Raw genomic sequence first — 19,150 nt, forward strand, 5'->3', positions numbered from 1 at the left:
ACGAGAGCTTCCAAGCATACGCCCTTGCTTGGAAATTATACTGAGTTTTTTTCCCTGAGCTCTAAAAAGCCTGTTCATTGCAAAATGATGTCCATCCCTCTATTTTCATCATCTCCTCCCTCTTAGACTATACTCTCCCCCTTCTTCCATCCGCATCCAGGAACTATTCCAGGTTCAACCAGATTCTTTCCTAAACTACTGTAGAAGGACACACCATATCATAGCGATTGGACATTCTCATACATGATTAAGTCTTGAACTAAAATAAAATGAATGTCATATCAATATAATTGATCTTTATTGTTTATTTTTATCAATGATATGTTCACTGAAGATCATCCCACTTGAGATTTCCATGTGAGATTCCCAAAAAACATTTTGTGCATCACTCCTATGGTGAAGGTTAGCGGGTATTTCTGTACTTGGCAGGGCGAGTCCCTAGATTTCTCTGCCTCCCACTGAGTCCTCTCTAATTAAGTTCCCTTGATTACAGCCTGCCTCGATTGGACATACAAGACCTATGAAGAGAGAGTAGGCACGCCTTTAATCCCAAAACATATGTACAGTACAGAGTGAACATATACGCTGTTTTTATCTCTAGACGTATGCAGGACAGTAGGACTTCTGTTTGGAACAAGTAAAATGTTTAACTTTGTTCACAATTGGCAGAGGATCTTGATATTATGGCTGGCCAGCCTACAATGACTGTAAGCTTGAGTGTGTGCAGCATACTGTAACTGTATTTTACAAGCAATAGGGCCAATGACATATGAATCAAAAGGTTTTAAGAACATTAGATTTCAAAATCTATACATATACGCCCACACGTTTTTGACTTGAGAGCCACTTTCAAAATTACCTGCTCAACGAGATCTACCCACCAAAAAATGATGATCCCATTGCTGAAATTTGAAAATGTACCTGAGTGGCTTTGGAATAGTTACATACAGTAAGACATGAGACAAGCACACTTGGAATGGGAAATAGAGGAAAATAGAATTGGTAGGGTTTTTTTGTATTATAACTTTGTAATGCTACTGACGTTTGTGTACAACACTCTAGAAAACAAAGTATTGCATTGTGGGTTTGAGCTGACAGGCCCTTATAGATGTCAATCAAAGTAGCACAGTTTAAATATATTTGTAGGACCATGCCATATGATCTACCTGCACAGCCTTTGTGATCTAGTAGTAGATCACGATCTACCTTTTGGGCACCCCGGACATACACAGTTGAATATATTTTCCTAAACTAATTTGGAAAAATAATGTCCCTTGATGCTATGTATTCAAGTAAAGAGCTATATTTATGGACCATATTATGGTGGCCTGCGGAACGTGCATTAAAGAGGACATACAGAAAATGTGTGAATCAAAGTAGTGATATATAGTGAAAAGGAAAAGCGAACAAAAAAGTACAAGACGTAACAGAGACAAATTCAGATAACAATTGAAGAGAATTTGTCCAGTCTTGAGTTATATTTCACAGAAGATGAGGACAGAAGTCAAACGGCTGACACCCTAAGTTTGATGATATGCACACGGCTGCCATCTTGCCAGCAAGGTGCTACCTAGGTGCAACTTCCCCTTGACAGCCCATTCATCCAAACAGAACAGTCCTATCTAATAGGGGTGGGACGATATGGGTACCTCACGATACGATATATATCGCGATATTAGGCCCTCAATAATGATAATATCACGATACCTCACAAACACCACCAACTGACCATTATCACTGGTATCATCATAATGCCTCACAAACACCACCAACCATTATCACTGGTATCATCATAATACCTCACAAACACCACCAACTGAACATTATCACTGGTGTCAGTGGACTTGTCCACTGCTGGGGAAATGCATTCTACATTTTGTATTCCCACAAAGCTGTTTGGACAAATCAGTATCACCATCCAGTAATTCAGTACTTCTGGTTGCTGTGGAATCTGAGAGTGGGATTGGCTTTATTTTAGCTGGCATTTCCTCCTTTTCTAAACATGTTGTTAAAAAGAAATCACACCCGTGTGAACTGAGTGGTGCATGGTCTTATATAGCCTGATCAGCTGTGGTCTCTGACGTAATGTCTCATTCCGGCCAATCACAATGCACCATGCTCATTTTTCGGTACGAACAGACACGTAAACTAACAATGATGAATTCACACCCGTGTGAACTGGATGACCATAGCAACCATGCTCATTTTTGAGTGGTGTAAACCACTCCTACAACTGGCTTTTGTGTGCAGAAAAAAATGAGCATGGTTGCTATGTTCAAAATAATTTCTGACGTAATTAAATCACACCCGGGTGAACTGGATGACCGTAGCAACCATGGTCATTTTTTCTGCACAAAAAAAGCCAGTTGTGAAATCACATCCGGGTGTGATTTCATTACGTCAGATCAGAGCTGATCAGGCTATATAATACCTTACCTTATATAATACCTCACATCGGACGTCAGACATTACGTCAGACCACAGCTGATCATGCTATATAAAACCTTACACCACTCAGTTCACACGGGTGTGATTTTTTTGGTACGGACAGACACGTAAACTAACAAAGCCAGTTGTAGGAGTGGTTTACACCACTCAAAAACGTTAAAGGTTACTTTAGTAACCACGGTTGTATATATAAATTGAACGAAATACCTTTCGTTTATGGGTAGGTTTCCTTCAAAACCTAGCTGCAGAACATTATTTTATGTACTCCCAGGACAGAAAATTCTAGAATTTTCGCTGTCCTGGGCTCTAAGGGTGACGTAGGAAGCCACGCCTATCCCGTATAGATACCTGCGTGGCTACGTCAGCCCTCATTCGGAACTTTTCTTCTGCTTTAGAGAACAGAAGGGTGTTCCACGAAAGGTATTTCGTTCAATTTATATATACAACCGTGGTTACTAAAGTAACCTTTAACGTTGTATTATATAGAAATTTCACGAAATACCTTTCGTTTATGGGACTTTATGAACTCCCGTGACCTGAACTTCCAGTGGGTCCCAGGTAAACCTTTTGGGAGGGGCTCGGACCCTTTTGGGTCCAGAACCTAGTCCTTGTGGAGGGCAGGAGGCAGCGCTATGCTGCCCTGCTGCCTTACTGAGCAGCGGCCCCCAAGACCGCGTGCGCTAGCGAAGGCGCTGCCACATCTAGGTTATAGTATGTGGCGAAAGTCGAGGGTGTAGACCAGCTTGCTGCTGTGCAGACTTCCTGAATGGAGACACCCTTGTAGAGTGCCCAGGAAGCTGCCACCCCTCTTGTGGAGTGGGCCCTCAGGGCTTGAGGGGAATCCACGCCTTGGCTAGTGTAGGCCAGACGGATGGCTTCCACTATCCAGTTAGAGATAGTGACCTTCGTGACGGGCTTTCCTTTGGTCCTGGCACCCCAGGACACAAAGAGTTGGCTTCCTTGTCTGAAGGGAGCCAGTCTATCCGCGTATATGCGTAAGGCTCTGACTGGGCAGAGGCAATTAAGCCTGCTGTCTTCGTCAGAGGAGAACGGCGGGGGATGGAAAGCCTGTAGGTTCACTGGCACACACACTGAGAGAGCATTTTTGGGAATGAAGGCGGGGTTTGCCTTTAGGGTGACCTTGGTTGACCCCTCATCGAACCTCATGCAGTCTGGAGAGATCGAGAGCGCATGTAGGTCGCTGACCCTTTTTGCTGTCGTGAGTGCGATCAGGAGAGCCACCTTCAGGGTTAGGAGCTTGAGGCTCACGGTTTGTAGTGGTTCAAAGGGTGCTGTAGCCAGCGCCTTTAGAACCAGGGACAAATCCCACGAGGGAACAAGGGATCTGCATGTCCTATGTTCCCTGCGTACACCCTTCATGAATTGTTTTACCAGCGGGTGCTTCCACACCGTCTGGTTATCAAAGCCTGGGTGGCAGGCAGAGATTGCCGCCAAATGGACCTTGACTGAGGAGAGGCCTAGACCGTTGTCTAGGAGCTCCTGCAGGAATGACAGGACGTCGATCACTGAGGCCTGGTAGGGGACTGTTTGGTCTGGTCTTCGTGAGCACCAATGCTCGAAGACGCGCCAGGCTGTGTCGTAACGGTCCCTTGTTGACTGGGCTCTGCCTTTCTGAATCGTTTCGATTACGTTCGGAGGTAGACCCACGGCAGTCAACATCACCCTTTGACGGGCCAGACCCATAGGTCTAGGTCCTGGGGGTGAGGGTGGAAGATCTCCCCCCTCGCTTGAGAGAGGAGATCCGCTCGAAGGGGAATTCTCCACGGCTGGTCGTAGAGGAGAGGGGTTATTTCCGACCTCCAGACCCCCCACGACGGGGCTATTAGGAGCACCTTCAGACCCTGAGTCCTCACTCTGTCCAGAGTGGGGCTGATGAGGGATAGCGGGGGAAAGGCGTAGAGAAGGGTTTTGGGCCATTGGTGTGACAGAGCGTCTAGCCCCAACGTTGATGGTCCCCTGATTGCGAAGAAGAGGGGACACTTCGTGTTCTCCTCTGTGGCAAAGAGATCCACCTTGGATTTCCCAAACCTGCTCCAGACCTGGGCCACTGCATGAGGGTGTAGTGACCAGTCTGAGTAGCGGAGAGGTCCTCTGGACAGCAGGTCTGCCCCTGTGTTCAGAAGACCTGGGACGTGACATGCTACTATTGAGAGGACGCGTGTGTTGCACCACAGGATCAGTTTCTGAGCCAGTTGATGAAGACGAGGGGACCTGAGTCCACCTTGTCTGTTGATGTAGCACATGGCCGTGGTGTTGTCTGTCCTGACTAGGACATGGCAACCCAGGATGCGCTGCTCGAAGTATTTCAGGGCGAGGAAGACTGCCATGAGCTCTAAGTAATTTATGTGAAGGGCACGTAGTGGCCCCAACCATAAACCTCTGGCTGTGAGTCCTTCCATCGTGGCTCCCCAGCCTGTCATGCTGGCGTCTGTAGTGATGACTTTCCTGATCAGAGGCTTTCCCATGGGGACGCCCTCTGAGAGGGTTTTCCTGTCTGACCACCATTGAAGGGCTAGTATGCATTGTGATGTTACTGTTACCTTCTGGTGCCGACGGTGCATTGGTACATGTAGAGAGCCTATCCATCGTTGGAAAGGTCTCATATGTAGCCTTGCTAGGCGGATTAAATAGACCGCAGAGGCCATTAACCCCGCCATCCGGAGGCATGCATGAAAAGGAATCGAGCGTCCCCTTTTGAATGACGCCACGCACTGCAGTGTTGCGTCTATTCTCTCTTGGCTCAGGCGGGCCGTGTAAGAGATTGAGTTCAGTGTTATGCCTATAAAGTCTATTGACTGTGTTGGCATAAGCATGCTCTTCTCGTGGTTTATTATAAACCCAAGCGAGTCGAGGTGGCTGAGCACACGATGTGTGTGCGACAGTGCTTCTCGTGGAGAGTCTGCAAGTAGGATCCAGTCGTCTACGTATGTAGCGAGACGGATCCCTTGCTGTCGGAGCGGAGCGATAGCTGCCGCGGTGCACTTTATGAAGACTCTGGGACTCAGTGACATTCCGAAGGGAAGGACTGTGTACTCGTACACTTTTCCTCTGAACCCGAAGCGCAGAAATTTTCTGTGCGGCGGGTAAATCGGAATGTGGAAATATGCGTCTTGCAGGTCTATCGACGTAAACCAGTCCCCTTCGCGAATTAGGCGTAGGAGGACTGGTGGAGTAAGCATTTTGAATCGCAGCTTTTTTAAGTGACGATTCAATGCCCTCAGGTCTAGAATGGGACGGAGTCCGCCCCCCTTTTTCTTTACCAAGAAATAGCGGGAGTAAAAACCGTTCATTGATTGGTCGAGGGCCACCTCTGTGATGGCGCCTTTCTGCATTAATGAATTGATTTCCTCTTGCAGAATGGCGGCCTTTTGCCCGCTCGCTTCTGAGAAAATAATTTTCCTGGAAGTGGGCGGTTTGGAGGCGAACTGTAGCCTGTATCCTGTCTGAATTGTACGGATTATCCACGGGGAAGCCCCGGATATCCGCCATTGTGACAGATGACGTGACAAAGGGTTCCCTGTGCTTGTCAGCGTGGTGCATGGCCTGCCTAGGGGAAGACTTACTTTGTGTGAAATGTCTCCCTCTAGTGAATTTTTTCGGTATTGAGTTTGGAAAAAATTGGCGTGGAGTTCTCGGCCTGTCACAGTGTGGGTTATCTTTCCCACTGGGCCTATGCCCTTCAGAGTTGGTTTTATTGTTTTTTGTGTTTTTTGTTTTTTTGTTTTCTTTATTGAACAACGTGGAAAAACATACACATGTGAATTGCACATAACAATTTTGGGGGTCTGTACAACGGTGCTCACAGCACTGTGTACAGGCCCCCTTAAGCGCTTCAGCGCAGGCTCTGAGGTGAGATCTGTGATCCCCACCTCTGGCCTTGAACTCTGAGTGTGGTGGGGAAGATGACCCGGCCCGGGCAGGTCATTTGCGCTTCCCCTGGCCTCGGCCTCTGGGAGCGCTCCTGGCCTTGTAGGGCGGCGGAGAGGTGCGGCGGTCTGCTCTGCCTCGGCCTGCAGGCTGTCGCTGTCTATCTCCGCTCCGGTCCTGGGACCTGGGTTTGTCATCGGTCTTGGCCTTCCAGGGTGCCTTCTTGGCCTTGGGGCGGCCTACCGGGGCGGCCTGGTTGGCCAGCGGTTCGAGCGCCTTCATCGTCTTGGTGGAGGACTCGAGCTGTTGGATGGTCTCTGACATCTTGGCCAGAGCGTCCTTAAACATACTGTCTGGGTGGATATTTCCAGCCACAAACTCTTTCTTTGTCTCCAGGGAGATGGCGCTGGTCTGATCGACCCAACGCCATCTCTCCTGGAGGATGGAACATGCCATTGCCTTGGCGTTGTGGAGAGTGGAGTCCCTCTGGAGGGTGGCCATCTCGTGATTCAGGCGGCGTAACTCGGCCAGGTCTTCTGGCAGTTCCGCTAGCTGGACTTTAATGGACTTCTGTCCCATCTCAATGAGGAGGCTCTTCATGGAACCCTGGAGAAGTGCTCCTGCATTGAGGGCCTTCGCCACGAAGGACATGTGTGCATACTGCCACTTGTTCAGTTTTGAGGCTTCCCTCACGCTGCTGGACAGGAGCTGCGGTTCCTTTACGTGGTGATCCACTCTAGGAGCTGCAGGGTTGGCCAGGTAGGCCGCTATAGCCTTGTCCATAGCTGGCATGAAGTCTATGGCGAGGGTTTGTTTATCTGGTATGTCGTTGGGCCCCTTGGCGCTGGCCTTGGGAAAATCCACCTTCAGGAGGGGTTCGTCCCAGGCGTGCATCATGGCCTCCTCGAAGCCCTGTGCCATAGGGAGCTTCTGTCTTCTAGGTGCAGGGGGGGGGGCGGACTCATCAGTCCTGCCTTCCCATGGTAGTACCTTGACAGTTGACTTAGGCCATGTGTGGTTACAACGTGCACTAGCCTTCCTGTATATCTCGTAAATATTGGAGTCATCCATGGGGGGTACAGGAGGCGGGGGGACAGGAGCCCTGGCTTGCTGGTGCTCCTGTATGTCCATGGCATCCAGGTCGTCGAAGGGGCGACGAGTGGTGCTGACGTAGTCCCCGGGGGAGAGGTCATCATGGCCATCTCGCTCGTCCGCGTAGGCCTCGTCCAGGACGTGGTAGTCCTGGAGTTGCTCCTGGAAGGAAGGGAGCTCGTCATCACGAAACTCCCCTTCCTCCCTGGTAGTCCAATGCTCTCGACCGGGAGACATTGCGCGGTCTGGGGAAAGGTCCAGGCGGTCCACCATATAGCTGGGTGCAACGGCAGGCTGTCTGCGTCTAGCTGTATGTCTGGGCGGGCACTCAATGGTGGCCTGCACGACGTGTTGTCGAGCACGTGGAGCTGGGGAAGAGCGGCGCGGTGCGAAGGTATCCCTTGGCCTCGCGCCATGAGCCTCGTAATCAGTGGCCTCGTGAGCCCTGGTTGCAGAGGCTGAAGTAGCGTACCTGTCTCGGCTAGCACCGGCAGGTGCTGCTCTTGAAGAAGAGGCTCCGGTTGGGGCTCTGTTGCCCGAGTAGTCGAGCCTCTGTCTCGGGGTAGCTCGTTGTATGCGAGCTCGTCGCGGGGGAGGAGTGGGGCTCCTCTCTCGGAGTCCGTGGGCGGCAAAGTTGTCATAATACCTTTGGACACGTCCGAGCCTGTTGTTTAGGACGTCGTCGTCCATTTTCTCACAATGGAGGCAAACGGGACCGATTTCCTCCATGGACTCACGGGTGTGGGTGAGGCCGAGACAATACATGCACTCGTCATGCCCGTCTTTGCCCGACATCGTGTTCCCGCATCCCCAGGTGGAGCACGTCTTTTGTTTGGGGCCTTCTTGACAGTCGGCGGGCACCGGCTGTCCTCGATGGCGTCTTTCCCCGGGCTGGGTCTCCCTCGTCAGCGACATGGTTGCTTGTAGAGAGAGGAGTCCGAGTGCTTAACAGCCACAGGTTTATCTTCCTCGTGGCGTGTAATAGTAGACCACAGGCGTATCTGCCTAGTAGCGCTAAGCTAACTATCGATAGCTTTAAGCTAACAAACGCTAGCTTTAGCGAGAGAGAAAAAGAGGCGCGAGCTGTTTTTTCCGACAAGCTAGCGTAGCAACAAGTTGCCTAGAACTCACTTGTGTCGAAGTTCGGCTTTTTTTCTCGAGAAGTATCCTTCTGTTTGCTTCGAGAGTGTGCCAGAGATCTCACGGTCCTAAAGAATTAATCTCTCGGCCGAGTTTGCGAGATATATTACCCTGCACACACTGGAATGTTAAAGTTCGTTCTCGCAGCTTAGCAGAAGAAAAGTTGAATGAGGGCTGACGTAGCCACGCAGGTATCTATACGGGATAGGCGTGGCTTCCTACGTCACCCTTAGAGCCCAGGACAGCGAAAATTCTAGAATTTTCTGTCCTGGGAGTACATAAAATAATGTTCTGCAGCTAGGTTTTGAAGGAAACCTACCCATAAACGAAAGGTATTTCGTGAAATTTCTATATAATACAACCTAACAAAGCCAGTTGTAGGAGTGGTTTACACCACTCAAAATAATAATAATATATATATATATATATTTTTCTCGATATCGATATTTTAATAATCGATTATTTATCGCAGGAGGACGTATCGATATATATCGCAATATCAATATTTCTGCACACCCCTACTATTTAATAAGGGTCGTTCTCTGCCCCACCCCTCTCCAATTGTTTATATTGTGTTTAGTTTCCAAGATGGCTGCAGCACCAGGAGGGGGTGGGGCGGAGGTGAGCGGGTGGGGTTGACATATGCCCTTACTGGGCTGCGTTCACACATTCAAGACACCTGTCTTGTGTCTGTGTTTAATGGCCGCTCCAATGCAGTTCCAATGGAAGCCCATATGGTCTGACCAAACATTTTGTTTAATGGGGGGAGGGGGCAGAACACATCCATCAAAGCTGTGTTCAGACACAAGTCAGGTGTCAGACACAAGGCAAGTGTGTTGAATGCAGCTCAGTAAGGGCATATGTCGACCCCGCCCGCTCACCTCCGCCCCAACCCCTCCTGGTGCTGCGGCCATCTTGGAAACTAAACACAATATAAACAGTGAGAGAGGGGTGGGGCCGAGAAGGGCCCCACGGCTGTACGGAAAGCTTGAATTATCTTCTTTAAATCTGCAATGTGTTTGTTTAATAATTCCTTGCAGATGATTTTTTTCCCTAAGTGCTGGAGTTTGGAAGTGCTAGTTGATCACTCAACAGCCCATGTGTGCCACCTGTTTAGAATTTGCACATAATGCAGGAGGCAGCAGGAGGTTGCTTTACTGATAACGAGTGCTTCCAAACTCTGACACTTAGAAAAATAATCAAGTAAAGAAGGAATTTCTTGACAGGAAGTAGCTCATACCATGTCTACGGTGGATTTTTATGAAACAAACACTTTGCAGATAGTAAGACGATAATTCAAGCTTTTCGTACAGCTGCAATGTTGGTGAGTTTGACGTTATTTAATACAATTAAATATGACTTTTCTGTTTGGATGAATGGGCTGTCTATGGGAAGTTGCACCTAGGTAGCACTTTGCTGGCAAGATGGCAGCCGTGTGCATATCATCAATGGAGTGCCATTAAAAATAGAACTGGATATTGGATCTGCACTATCCATCATATCCGTAAAAGTAACATTTCCCTAGATTGAAACTGAAACACAAGTGTGAGACTGGAAATATGCACAGGTAAGAGGATCATTCCACTGGGAAAACTTAAGATGAAGGTGACATGAAGGTCAAAGGTGCAACTTTGAGGCGTGCCGTTATTTGGATGACAGTGGTCACATCTGTCTGAACTGGCATGAGATAAAGGCCAATGCAAATCTCCACCAAAAATAAAAAACGATGTACAGACATACAACAGACACAGATACTGGATTAACAAATAAAAGTTATGTCTATCGATCTACATGCATAATTGTTCAGAGAGGGCATTTTTACCCTAAAACACATCATAGAATGGATTGAACAACGCAAAGTTTTCACAAGGTCTGTTTTTCCTCCCCCTCGCCTCTCAGCTCTACTGCCATGCAACGGCTGCTGCTTTGAGTCACCTGGAGCTCACGCTGCTGCTGGAGCCTGGATAACAAATTAATTAATGAATATAGCCAATACAATGTAATTATTAATAATAGTGTAGGTTTATACTGTTAAGTTATGCAGAAAAGGAGGATGGACGCTGGTGGTGAGTCAGGTGTGCGCGCCTCAGTGGCTGTTAGCAGGCCATAGGGAGACAATAATCTGATGAAGTGATTGGACAGCAAAGCAATCCACGCCGAGAGCATTTTTGATAAATTAAAACAATTTTCAACTTTTATCAACTTAAAACAATTGAAACTTATACAGCAAAGCCACTTTTTTAAAATGTGTTTAATATTTCTTATAATCAACGTTTGATACTTGAAGCAGGAATAATGAACAAAAACGCTGAGCATACCTCCACATGAGGCTTAATCCTGGTATGTTTTCTTCTGTGACTGACTTGTTTCTATATGTGTAATACCTGTGATAAGGTGGAGACGTTTTTGTAATCGCATGACGGGTTATGGCAAGGCGCAGGAACATAGAGAAGGGGAAACATTTAAAACACGCCATTGACAACATTCACAAGGAAGCCATTTTGTTTTATTTAATACTTGGGTATTAAGTAATTAATTAAATAAGATTAAAATGGCCACTGTGTGAATATGGTTAATAACCCAACTCCCATACAACACCCTCTTCAGCACAACCACAAGAAACAAAAATAATTAAAATAAAACAAAGACAAATATAAAGCAAAAACAAAACAAAAAACATTTGAGGTTATTTACACAGCCTTCAATAATTTGCTAGGCCTTTATTTCAAATACTTCTACCTTGCAACTGCACATTCCTCCGACCTACAGTGTCCCTTTGAAAAACTATTCATTATATTCAATTCAATAAATCATAGCTCCTGTTCCAAGAGTGCTATAAGGAGACCAAAGACTAGCAGTCTAATGTACAAGATAGGGCAGTACAGATTCAACATGACACATTTCCTTAAATATTCTGTAGCATGTTTTAGATTTAGTTTCACTAGTGGTCTGTGAACAAATGGTGCTGAAACAGAACATGAATCAGTTGCCCTTGAAAGTGTCCAGCAGCTGCCTGGGTTGTATTTGCTTTGTCCCCCCCCCATATTCATGTTTTGGTGGAAACCAATCAAACTTTGGGTGCATTCAACTGTCACTCAAAGGATACGACTTACGAATGCATCAAACCATATTTTAGCATAAATTCTGTGTAGTACAAACAGTATACTGGAATGTGGATTGGGAAAGACTGAATGATGTCATCCAGGGGACTGACACGCTATAGGAAAATACAGAGTCCATTAAGGAGACGATTTGTGTCGAATACTTTCTTCAGCCCTTCAACATGAAACTTGGTCAACCTATCTAATGTCACTCCTATGCAACTCAAACCAATTCTATTCATCACTCCCATGGCACCACCTCTATGGCACTTTCTGGTCTTTTCAGTGGTAACAAACTTTAAAGGCAAACAACAGACTGAACAGTCTCACCTTCCTTCTAGAACACATCCATAACCAAAACAAACAATCATTTATCACAGTTGGCAAACACATGAAAATATTTTTAACTGAACAATCCGAATGCTTCCTGGTTGCTTTAATTACTTGGCCATACAAAATTGGGGCATTTAAGACATAACCATAAAAAATGTGATAGTTAAGAGGGAAACAAGTACAACAGAGCAAGAAAGAGACTAAAATGATCAATGTAGCTAGGAATCAACGGTTCAATTCTCTGTAGTTACAGGCAAGTCTGTCACATTCCACTGTAAGTTCATTTCATAACCAACCGCTTCATCACAATTTGCTGTGTGAAGACAAAACAAAACAAGGAGCACATGAAACATTGTAGGTACATCATTGCACCCGAATGGCCAACACCAGGCACATTTTCACATACACTTGACACTGCAATTTGCATTTAGATCATCAGCCAATACCTAGTTATAATCAAGGGGGATTAATTGGTCTTCATTTTTGCACAAATTCTATACAAGTTCTGGGTTGTTCATATAACACAAATGAGCCAATGGTGGCATATAATGGACTAGAATGATGGCAAGAGAGTCCCCACCACACTTGATTATACTTATAACCCTGATTTATACTTGTTGCATGCCAGTGTTACACCGAAAATAGCAGATCTACAAGCTCAGCTATTTTTAGTGCACAACACAAGTATAAATCAGGCCTTGGTCTTGGAACACAAGCAACCTCACACATACAAAACATTGAGGTTGGTAACTGAACCTCTTATGACAACAAAGCAGAGCGAACAGGCCTTTTCTTTGGAAAATTGACAATCCACAATGTCATTGGTCCTTCCAAGGGCATAACAAAGGGGCAGGGGGGGGGGGGGGGGAGAAAAAGTCCACAAAACCTCATAAAGTTCACAGTCACACTAACAGCCCACCACTGTAGCGGAGTCGACGCTATGGACCACAGTGACGTGTTGACAGAGGAGAGCGAGGATTGTACGAAGTGTTGCTTTTCAGTTTTCACCCAATAACTGACGAATGAGATTCATCTGAGCCATTGATCATTTTATACTCCTATTAGTACAAGAGGCATGGTATTATGTCAGCCATGAAAGGACTGCATGCCTACATGACTTGCTGTGTGCAGTGATAGTAGAACAGATAAGCTTGGGGGAGAGGAGGAGGGCGAAGTGGAGAAAAGCAAGAAGAGTAGGAATACGTTTACGCAGATGTGAAAGACTGTGGCAGCTTAAGTAGTATAGACGGTCAATATTGATTTTCTTCCCAAATCCCAAGAATTGCAGAGTTTTTGAGTTGTCAGCCTATGGTGACCAACGGTCACATTCTCCTTGATTGATATTGTGCATTAAGTGATTCACTGATAGAACTCCCCTCCTCGCATTAGCAGTCTACTGCGTTGTCCCTCACCGTTCGCATTTTCAATCTTCCCACAAAAAGAAGACAAAAGTACTGTCAAGGAGGTGTAAACAAAGTTACTTAAAATTTGGCAACAGCGTAAGTAGGGGTAGCCTATAAAGGATAGGAAATACTGATACCTGCTTAAAAAAGAAAAAACAGAAGAAAAAACAACATTTCAGTATACCAATACATGACTGTTCACACAGGATTCTTTCTTGGTCATAAATTTAAAAGGAATGGGATAGTTAAGACTGTTTATACAACCTATGGACAAATGACAAATGACTGCCACAGATTAAAAGGAATAGATTTCTCTTCCAACAACATACAAAAAAAAAAGAAAAAAAAATATTTTCCATTAAAAAAGAATCTGTCACACGTCCTTCTTTAATCCATCTGTGTTAACTGAGGGCTAGGGGCTAGCTAAGAAAAAAAGTTTGTCTGGAATGTTGCTAGGGATTGTTGCTAGGTAGGCATCAGGCGGAACGCTGTCATTGAGATTGGCAGTGACGGGTCCCGCCCACCTCCCAGCCAATGGAACGTCCTGAATTGTAGCGGGTTGGGGAGGGTCCTTAAATGGCAATTTTGGACATCTGCTCTTCAAGTTTGATGATTCGCTTCTCCTGACTGCTGACCAGGTCTTTGAGGGATTTGATTTCTTTCAAGATCTCCTCCAGCCTGGCTTCACTTTTCTGTGGGGAAAAAAGAAGACGTATGTATGACATTTTATTTAATGACATGATAATGTTTATTTTACGTTTATCAATCTTTCAACAAATGCTGAAGGCAAATCATATTCTGATTAATGTCAAACCTATTCCTGTGCACAAAACAGTCAATAAGGCCCTATTTACACTGGCAGACAAATCTAGCCTGAATCAGATCTGTGCCACATCAAGATTGAAATCCGATTGGTTTAAATGGTCACATGACTCATTTAGACAAATCAGATTCCAATCTGGATATGGCTCAGATCTGATTCAGGCTGGATTTGGCTGCCAGTGTAAATGGGGCTTTACAGCAGCTCCTCTTTTTTATCACTACCTACAGCTGGATCTTCAAGTGCCATGTGGCAGAGCTGTGAGGGTTAACATGTACCGCCTGGCCAGGCCTGTAGCCTGCATTTCAGGAGCCAGTGAGCTATGATTATAGGCCAAATCTCCAGAGAGCAGTGGAGGCATGGGCTGGGTCCCAGGGAGGGCGGCTGTGTTGTGGGCGAGATGGGGCAGGACGCCCAGTGGCTGGGTGAGCAGAGCACCAGCAGACCCTCAGTTTGTGGGTCAGAGACAACATCTAAAAACCACTTCATGAATTCAGTTTGTAATCTTAAGCCTAACAAACTCTGTTGGTCTAGAGACTCAACTGCAACATGATGCATCCAGGATTAATTGGGTATTAACACTTTCAGCGCCCCCTGGTGTTAATTTGAAATGACCGCAGGCAGCCAGGGTATATCTGTGTATATAGGCGCCAACCACTTCCGCCCACACAGCCCAATACAATGAGAGGCTGAGCAAAAAGTTTTATGAGCACAAGCATTTTTTTTTTTTCACCACAAGCAGTAATATGGCTGGCGCTATACGATCAGAAATCAAATCACTATTTACATCTGAACGTCGGGCGGATTGGACTAAAACAGAACTTTGTAGTATTTTTCGGAGAAAACAAGCAACAAATAAACGACAATGAGTGGATCCTTATGGGAGGCGCGCGCATTAATCCTCATGTGGGAAGAAGGTATGGTGCTGTCTAGCAGCCTGGACAGCACGAAAGGTTAGTGTTGAGCTTCGGCTGCTTGGTATTGATATAAACCTTACTACCCGCCATCTGACCGGTTCGGCGACCTCCAGGGTTAAATCTGAACCTGTCATCTGACGGGTTCCGAAGCGTTTTGGCGTCCATCGTGTTAATGAGATGCAGTGATGGAAAAAGGCATGCCGAGGGCAGTGTAGTGGTAAAAAGAAAAAAAAGAAGAAAAGCATAGAAATTAATTCCTATGCTATGAATTAATTTCTATCCTTGTTCAAAAGCAACAGCCATTGAACAATCATCCAATATGTAGTGGGTGTGTCTGGACTGGACTAATCTGGTACAGCATGGAACAAATCACTACATTAGAGTACATTAGAGTGGGTTAGCCGACTCACAATGGATGGAGTTGGAGAGGCAGGCTTGTTGGGGGGGGCTGCGTTCTCCGCGTTCTTGGTCAGCTTGCTGTCCAGAATGTTCTTCTTTACCACCTTGAGGTCGCGGTTCTTGCCGGGGACATAGCCGTTTTTAAGTGAGATAAGTACGGGGTCTCCGTTCTTCCCATCAAACCAGTCTTCTGCTTCCAGAACTGCATCTGGACCTGCTGTGTCCGGATACAAGTCGTCCTGGAACAAGTCCGACTGGAGGGTAGAGCAAGACAGAGTCACCATGAACATCACATTTAGGTACATGCCTGGCTTTTTACATGGACACCAGCAATAAAGAAAAGAGAGGTGAAAAGAGGCCTAATAGCAGTTTGTGTGTGGTTTAGGATTTAATCTCACCTTCCTAGGTACAGTCATGATGATAGGTTCACACTTCCTTTCATGCAGTTTATAGAATCTGTCAACACACAAGAGGCTGATTACCCAATCTGTAATGCATTAAAAGAACATACAATTTCATGGGGTTTTTACTGTAACTAGAGTATGCCAAGAGAGCGTACTTATTACATTGTGAAGAAGTGCTGCCTCCTAGTGGAGATGGTAGGAACAAGTACCCAGGCATGATTATTACAAAAACATTTATTCTGGTCGTCAGATAAAACATATTTCCAATTTCATTCAGAAGTCAGGACCACTCTCGTCAAGGTTAACGTTTATTATTAACATTATTTACTAAAGCAATACATATACTTGGGGATATGGTTCTGCATTTGACCCAGCCTATTAGAGCAGTGTGCTGTTCAAATGAGCACACGTGGAATCGTGGCTCAATTAAACGTTCAGTTACTTGCTCAGGGACACCTCGACATAAAGCCTGGAGAAGCTGGAAATCGAACGATTTTAAAGTCGGCTGCTCTATGTCCTGACCAACTGCTGCCCCTTTTAGTAAAAGGTAAAAGGGCTTATTTGTCATGAAGAGAGACCCGAATAATTCAATTTGATTGGTGCGAGAATCAGCTGAGCTGTCAGCTGATGTGGAGTTTCTCAGCTGAGCCATCAGCTGATTATCTGTAAGAGAGTTAGGAGCTTGACTACAGTACATGGCCCCTCCGAGTTATCATGATACCCAGTAGATATTTTCCACAGCAGCCATATAGAGCACCGAAGTCCTGACGTCACTGCCCTCTACTACCAGTAGAGGGCAGTGAGCGCAAAGGTTCCTGTATGTTTTTATAAGCATTGTACTCTCCATAGGGGGATTTTAGATCGCCTCATATAAGAACTGTGTTTGAAAAATAAACCGATCACCCCGGCCTTTTCACTCATATGGATATGAAGCATCGACTGAAGGTGGAAATGTACAAATATACCCAAAGAGTAACAAAATAAGCGTTAGAAACGAGCCAAACAACCCAGAGACTACATTTCCGGGTAGGCTGCTTCTGCCCGCAGCCCGTCGCACAACAGAAACTGAACGTTAATTACGTTTATTTTTATTTTTATTTTATTGATATATAATGTATCGTGGTTAGTACGAGTCGAGTCACCACCAGCTGAGCTTACGTCAACGAGGAATCTCAGGAACGCAATATGTTGACAGCTGGGCGTGACGTATATGCTCAGCGACATATGTAGTTTCAAGGCTTTTGCGGTCACATTAATTCCATTTTCTCTAGAAACTGGCTGTATCAAATATGAATGGACATCATTAACGACGCACAGCCACTCCCCTGACAGAAACGCCGAGGTGGTCGGTTTATTTTTCAAACACAGTTCTTATATGAAGCGACCTAAAATCGCCGTTTGGGGATCTCAATGCAAATAAACAAATACATGAACCTGGAGATTGACGACCTCTACTGAAAGTGACGTCAGACTTCGGAGCTCTATTAACATTAAATAGTAGGTTACATTCTTCACAGGTAAATATATATTCTTCACAATATAAATATACTAACTAATTAAGGCTCTGTTCCATTTAATGCAGAGCTTTCCTGCCACATGCAAAATACAGGGATTCCTCATTGAATGCAATGTCAGTCTAAGTCCCAATCTGTGATTTGTGAATCAGCATGAAAGAAGCCCCGCACTCTGTTTCCTAAACAGAAACAGAACAAAGTGTGTGGATCCTGGAAAGCACATCCCAATTTCATAGGATTAGGCTATACCGTTGCTCAATATTCTCTTCAGATTCGCATTCATTGAATCGTCAATATTAAGAGAAAGTTGTCTCTAATGTCTTCACTGTGAATGTGTGCCAATCCATTCTTAATTTTGTACAATGCTGTGGCAAAGGACACTGAAAGCTGCTGCGGCTTGTGTATCTAAGCTGCTGTGCTATGATAAGCACAGGAGGCGGCAGAGCCACAGTACATTTCAGAATGCTCAGCCAGACAGTAGTACACAAGAATCATGCCCAATATTTAATTCAGTTACAGCCCCTGATGAAAAAACAGCTAGCTCGGACTCAGCTACAATGATACAGTACATCACTAAAATGTAAACAATGATCCTAACGTCTCTCGCCTCAACTAGCCTATAGATTCTGCACGACAATGTTGCTTTCCAAACGGAACAGCGCTACAAAAACACCATGTTGCATTGCAGCACATTATTTGTGTGTAGGTCGGCGACATCCTGCGATGCAAGATACTGTAAATTAAGCCTGATATGCTTGGTAGCCTGTTTGATTGCTGTAGACTTTTCTTCTCTTTTGTGGATCTACATCTACACTGATCACATATACCGTTTGGCCTCCATGGGATCCAAATAATGGAAATCCGTCGCCGATCTTTAATCCATGACAATAGCAACATTTTGACCTGAATGGAACACAACCGTATTCAGGATCATTGGTAACACCTGGTTACCCAACTATTTCATGCCAATATGGTGTGAATAAACAAACCAGTGGTTCCCAAATGGTTTGCAGGGACACAATGGAGTGCATTAAGACCAGTTCAGGTGTGGCAAATTCTATAACCTCAAAGATATATTTAAAACGTCTTATTGATTTGTAGAGATAAGAGCTGTTTTCCATGGATATGAATACAGGCCTGACGTGACCTTTGAGGAGCCGTGTGCTCAAAGGTTTGAAAATCACTGTATTAAACTCTTTGTTTCTTCAAGCTTACCTTGCTATTTCACACTTATTGACATCGAGTCCCCTCTTGGGCATGTAGCCCATACCCCTTTGTGGCTCCTTGGTGGTGAACGTGTTGAGGTAGTGGACAAACGGAGCCTCGTCCGTGATCTCAAAGTAACGGATGCTGCTGTCACCCTGTCAAACACCAACAAAATATAAAGGGGTGGTATTATTTCAGCATTGCGCTACATAGGATTTGACTTAAAACTCCATTTGAACATTGTTTAGAGACAACAACATACCTTCCCACAAAGATAAACCACACTGGTGTCTGGGTCATAGAAGGGCAGGAGGACTCCATTGCTGGTGTCCATTTCATGAACAGAAATGGCCTCATCCATGGCTAGCTGAAAATTAAGCATGTGGTCAGAGTGGTCTTGTTGATGAGCTTCAACTCTAGAGGTTTTAGGACAGTTGGAACAAACATACCAGCAGGAATGTTTGTTTCATGTACTGTACAGAATT

The 19,150-nt window shown here is 45.4% G+C and overlaps 1 protein-coding gene across 1 annotated transcript in view; it reads right to left on the reverse strand.

Moving 5' to 3' along the window:
- Positions 1–11,606: 11,606 nt before the first annotated feature.
- The window catches only part of coro1ca (coronin, actin binding protein, 1Ca), a 52,409-nt gene continuing 44,865 nt past the window's right edge, over positions 11,607–19,150 (reverse strand). Inside the window, exons 7-11 of the mRNA XM_079515872.1 lie at positions 18,928–19,032; positions 18,675–18,820; positions 15,940–15,997; positions 15,553–15,795; positions 11,607–14,097 (exon numbers count right to left, since the gene is read on the reverse strand). Coding sequence (XP_079371998.1) covers positions 13,978–14,097; positions 15,553–15,795; positions 15,940–15,997; positions 18,675–18,820; positions 18,928–19,032 — 672 coding nt within the window. The 3' untranslated portion in view covers positions 11,607–13,977. The remainder of the gene's footprint in view (positions 14,098–15,552; positions 15,796–15,939; positions 15,998–18,674; positions 18,821–18,927; positions 19,033–19,150) is intronic.

This window comes from Electrona antarctica (genome assembly GCF_951216825.1).
Source record: "Electrona antarctica genome assembly, chromosome: 12".
Taxonomy (NCBI): domain Eukaryota; kingdom Metazoa; phylum Chordata; class Actinopteri; order Myctophiformes; family Myctophidae; genus Electrona; species Electrona antarctica.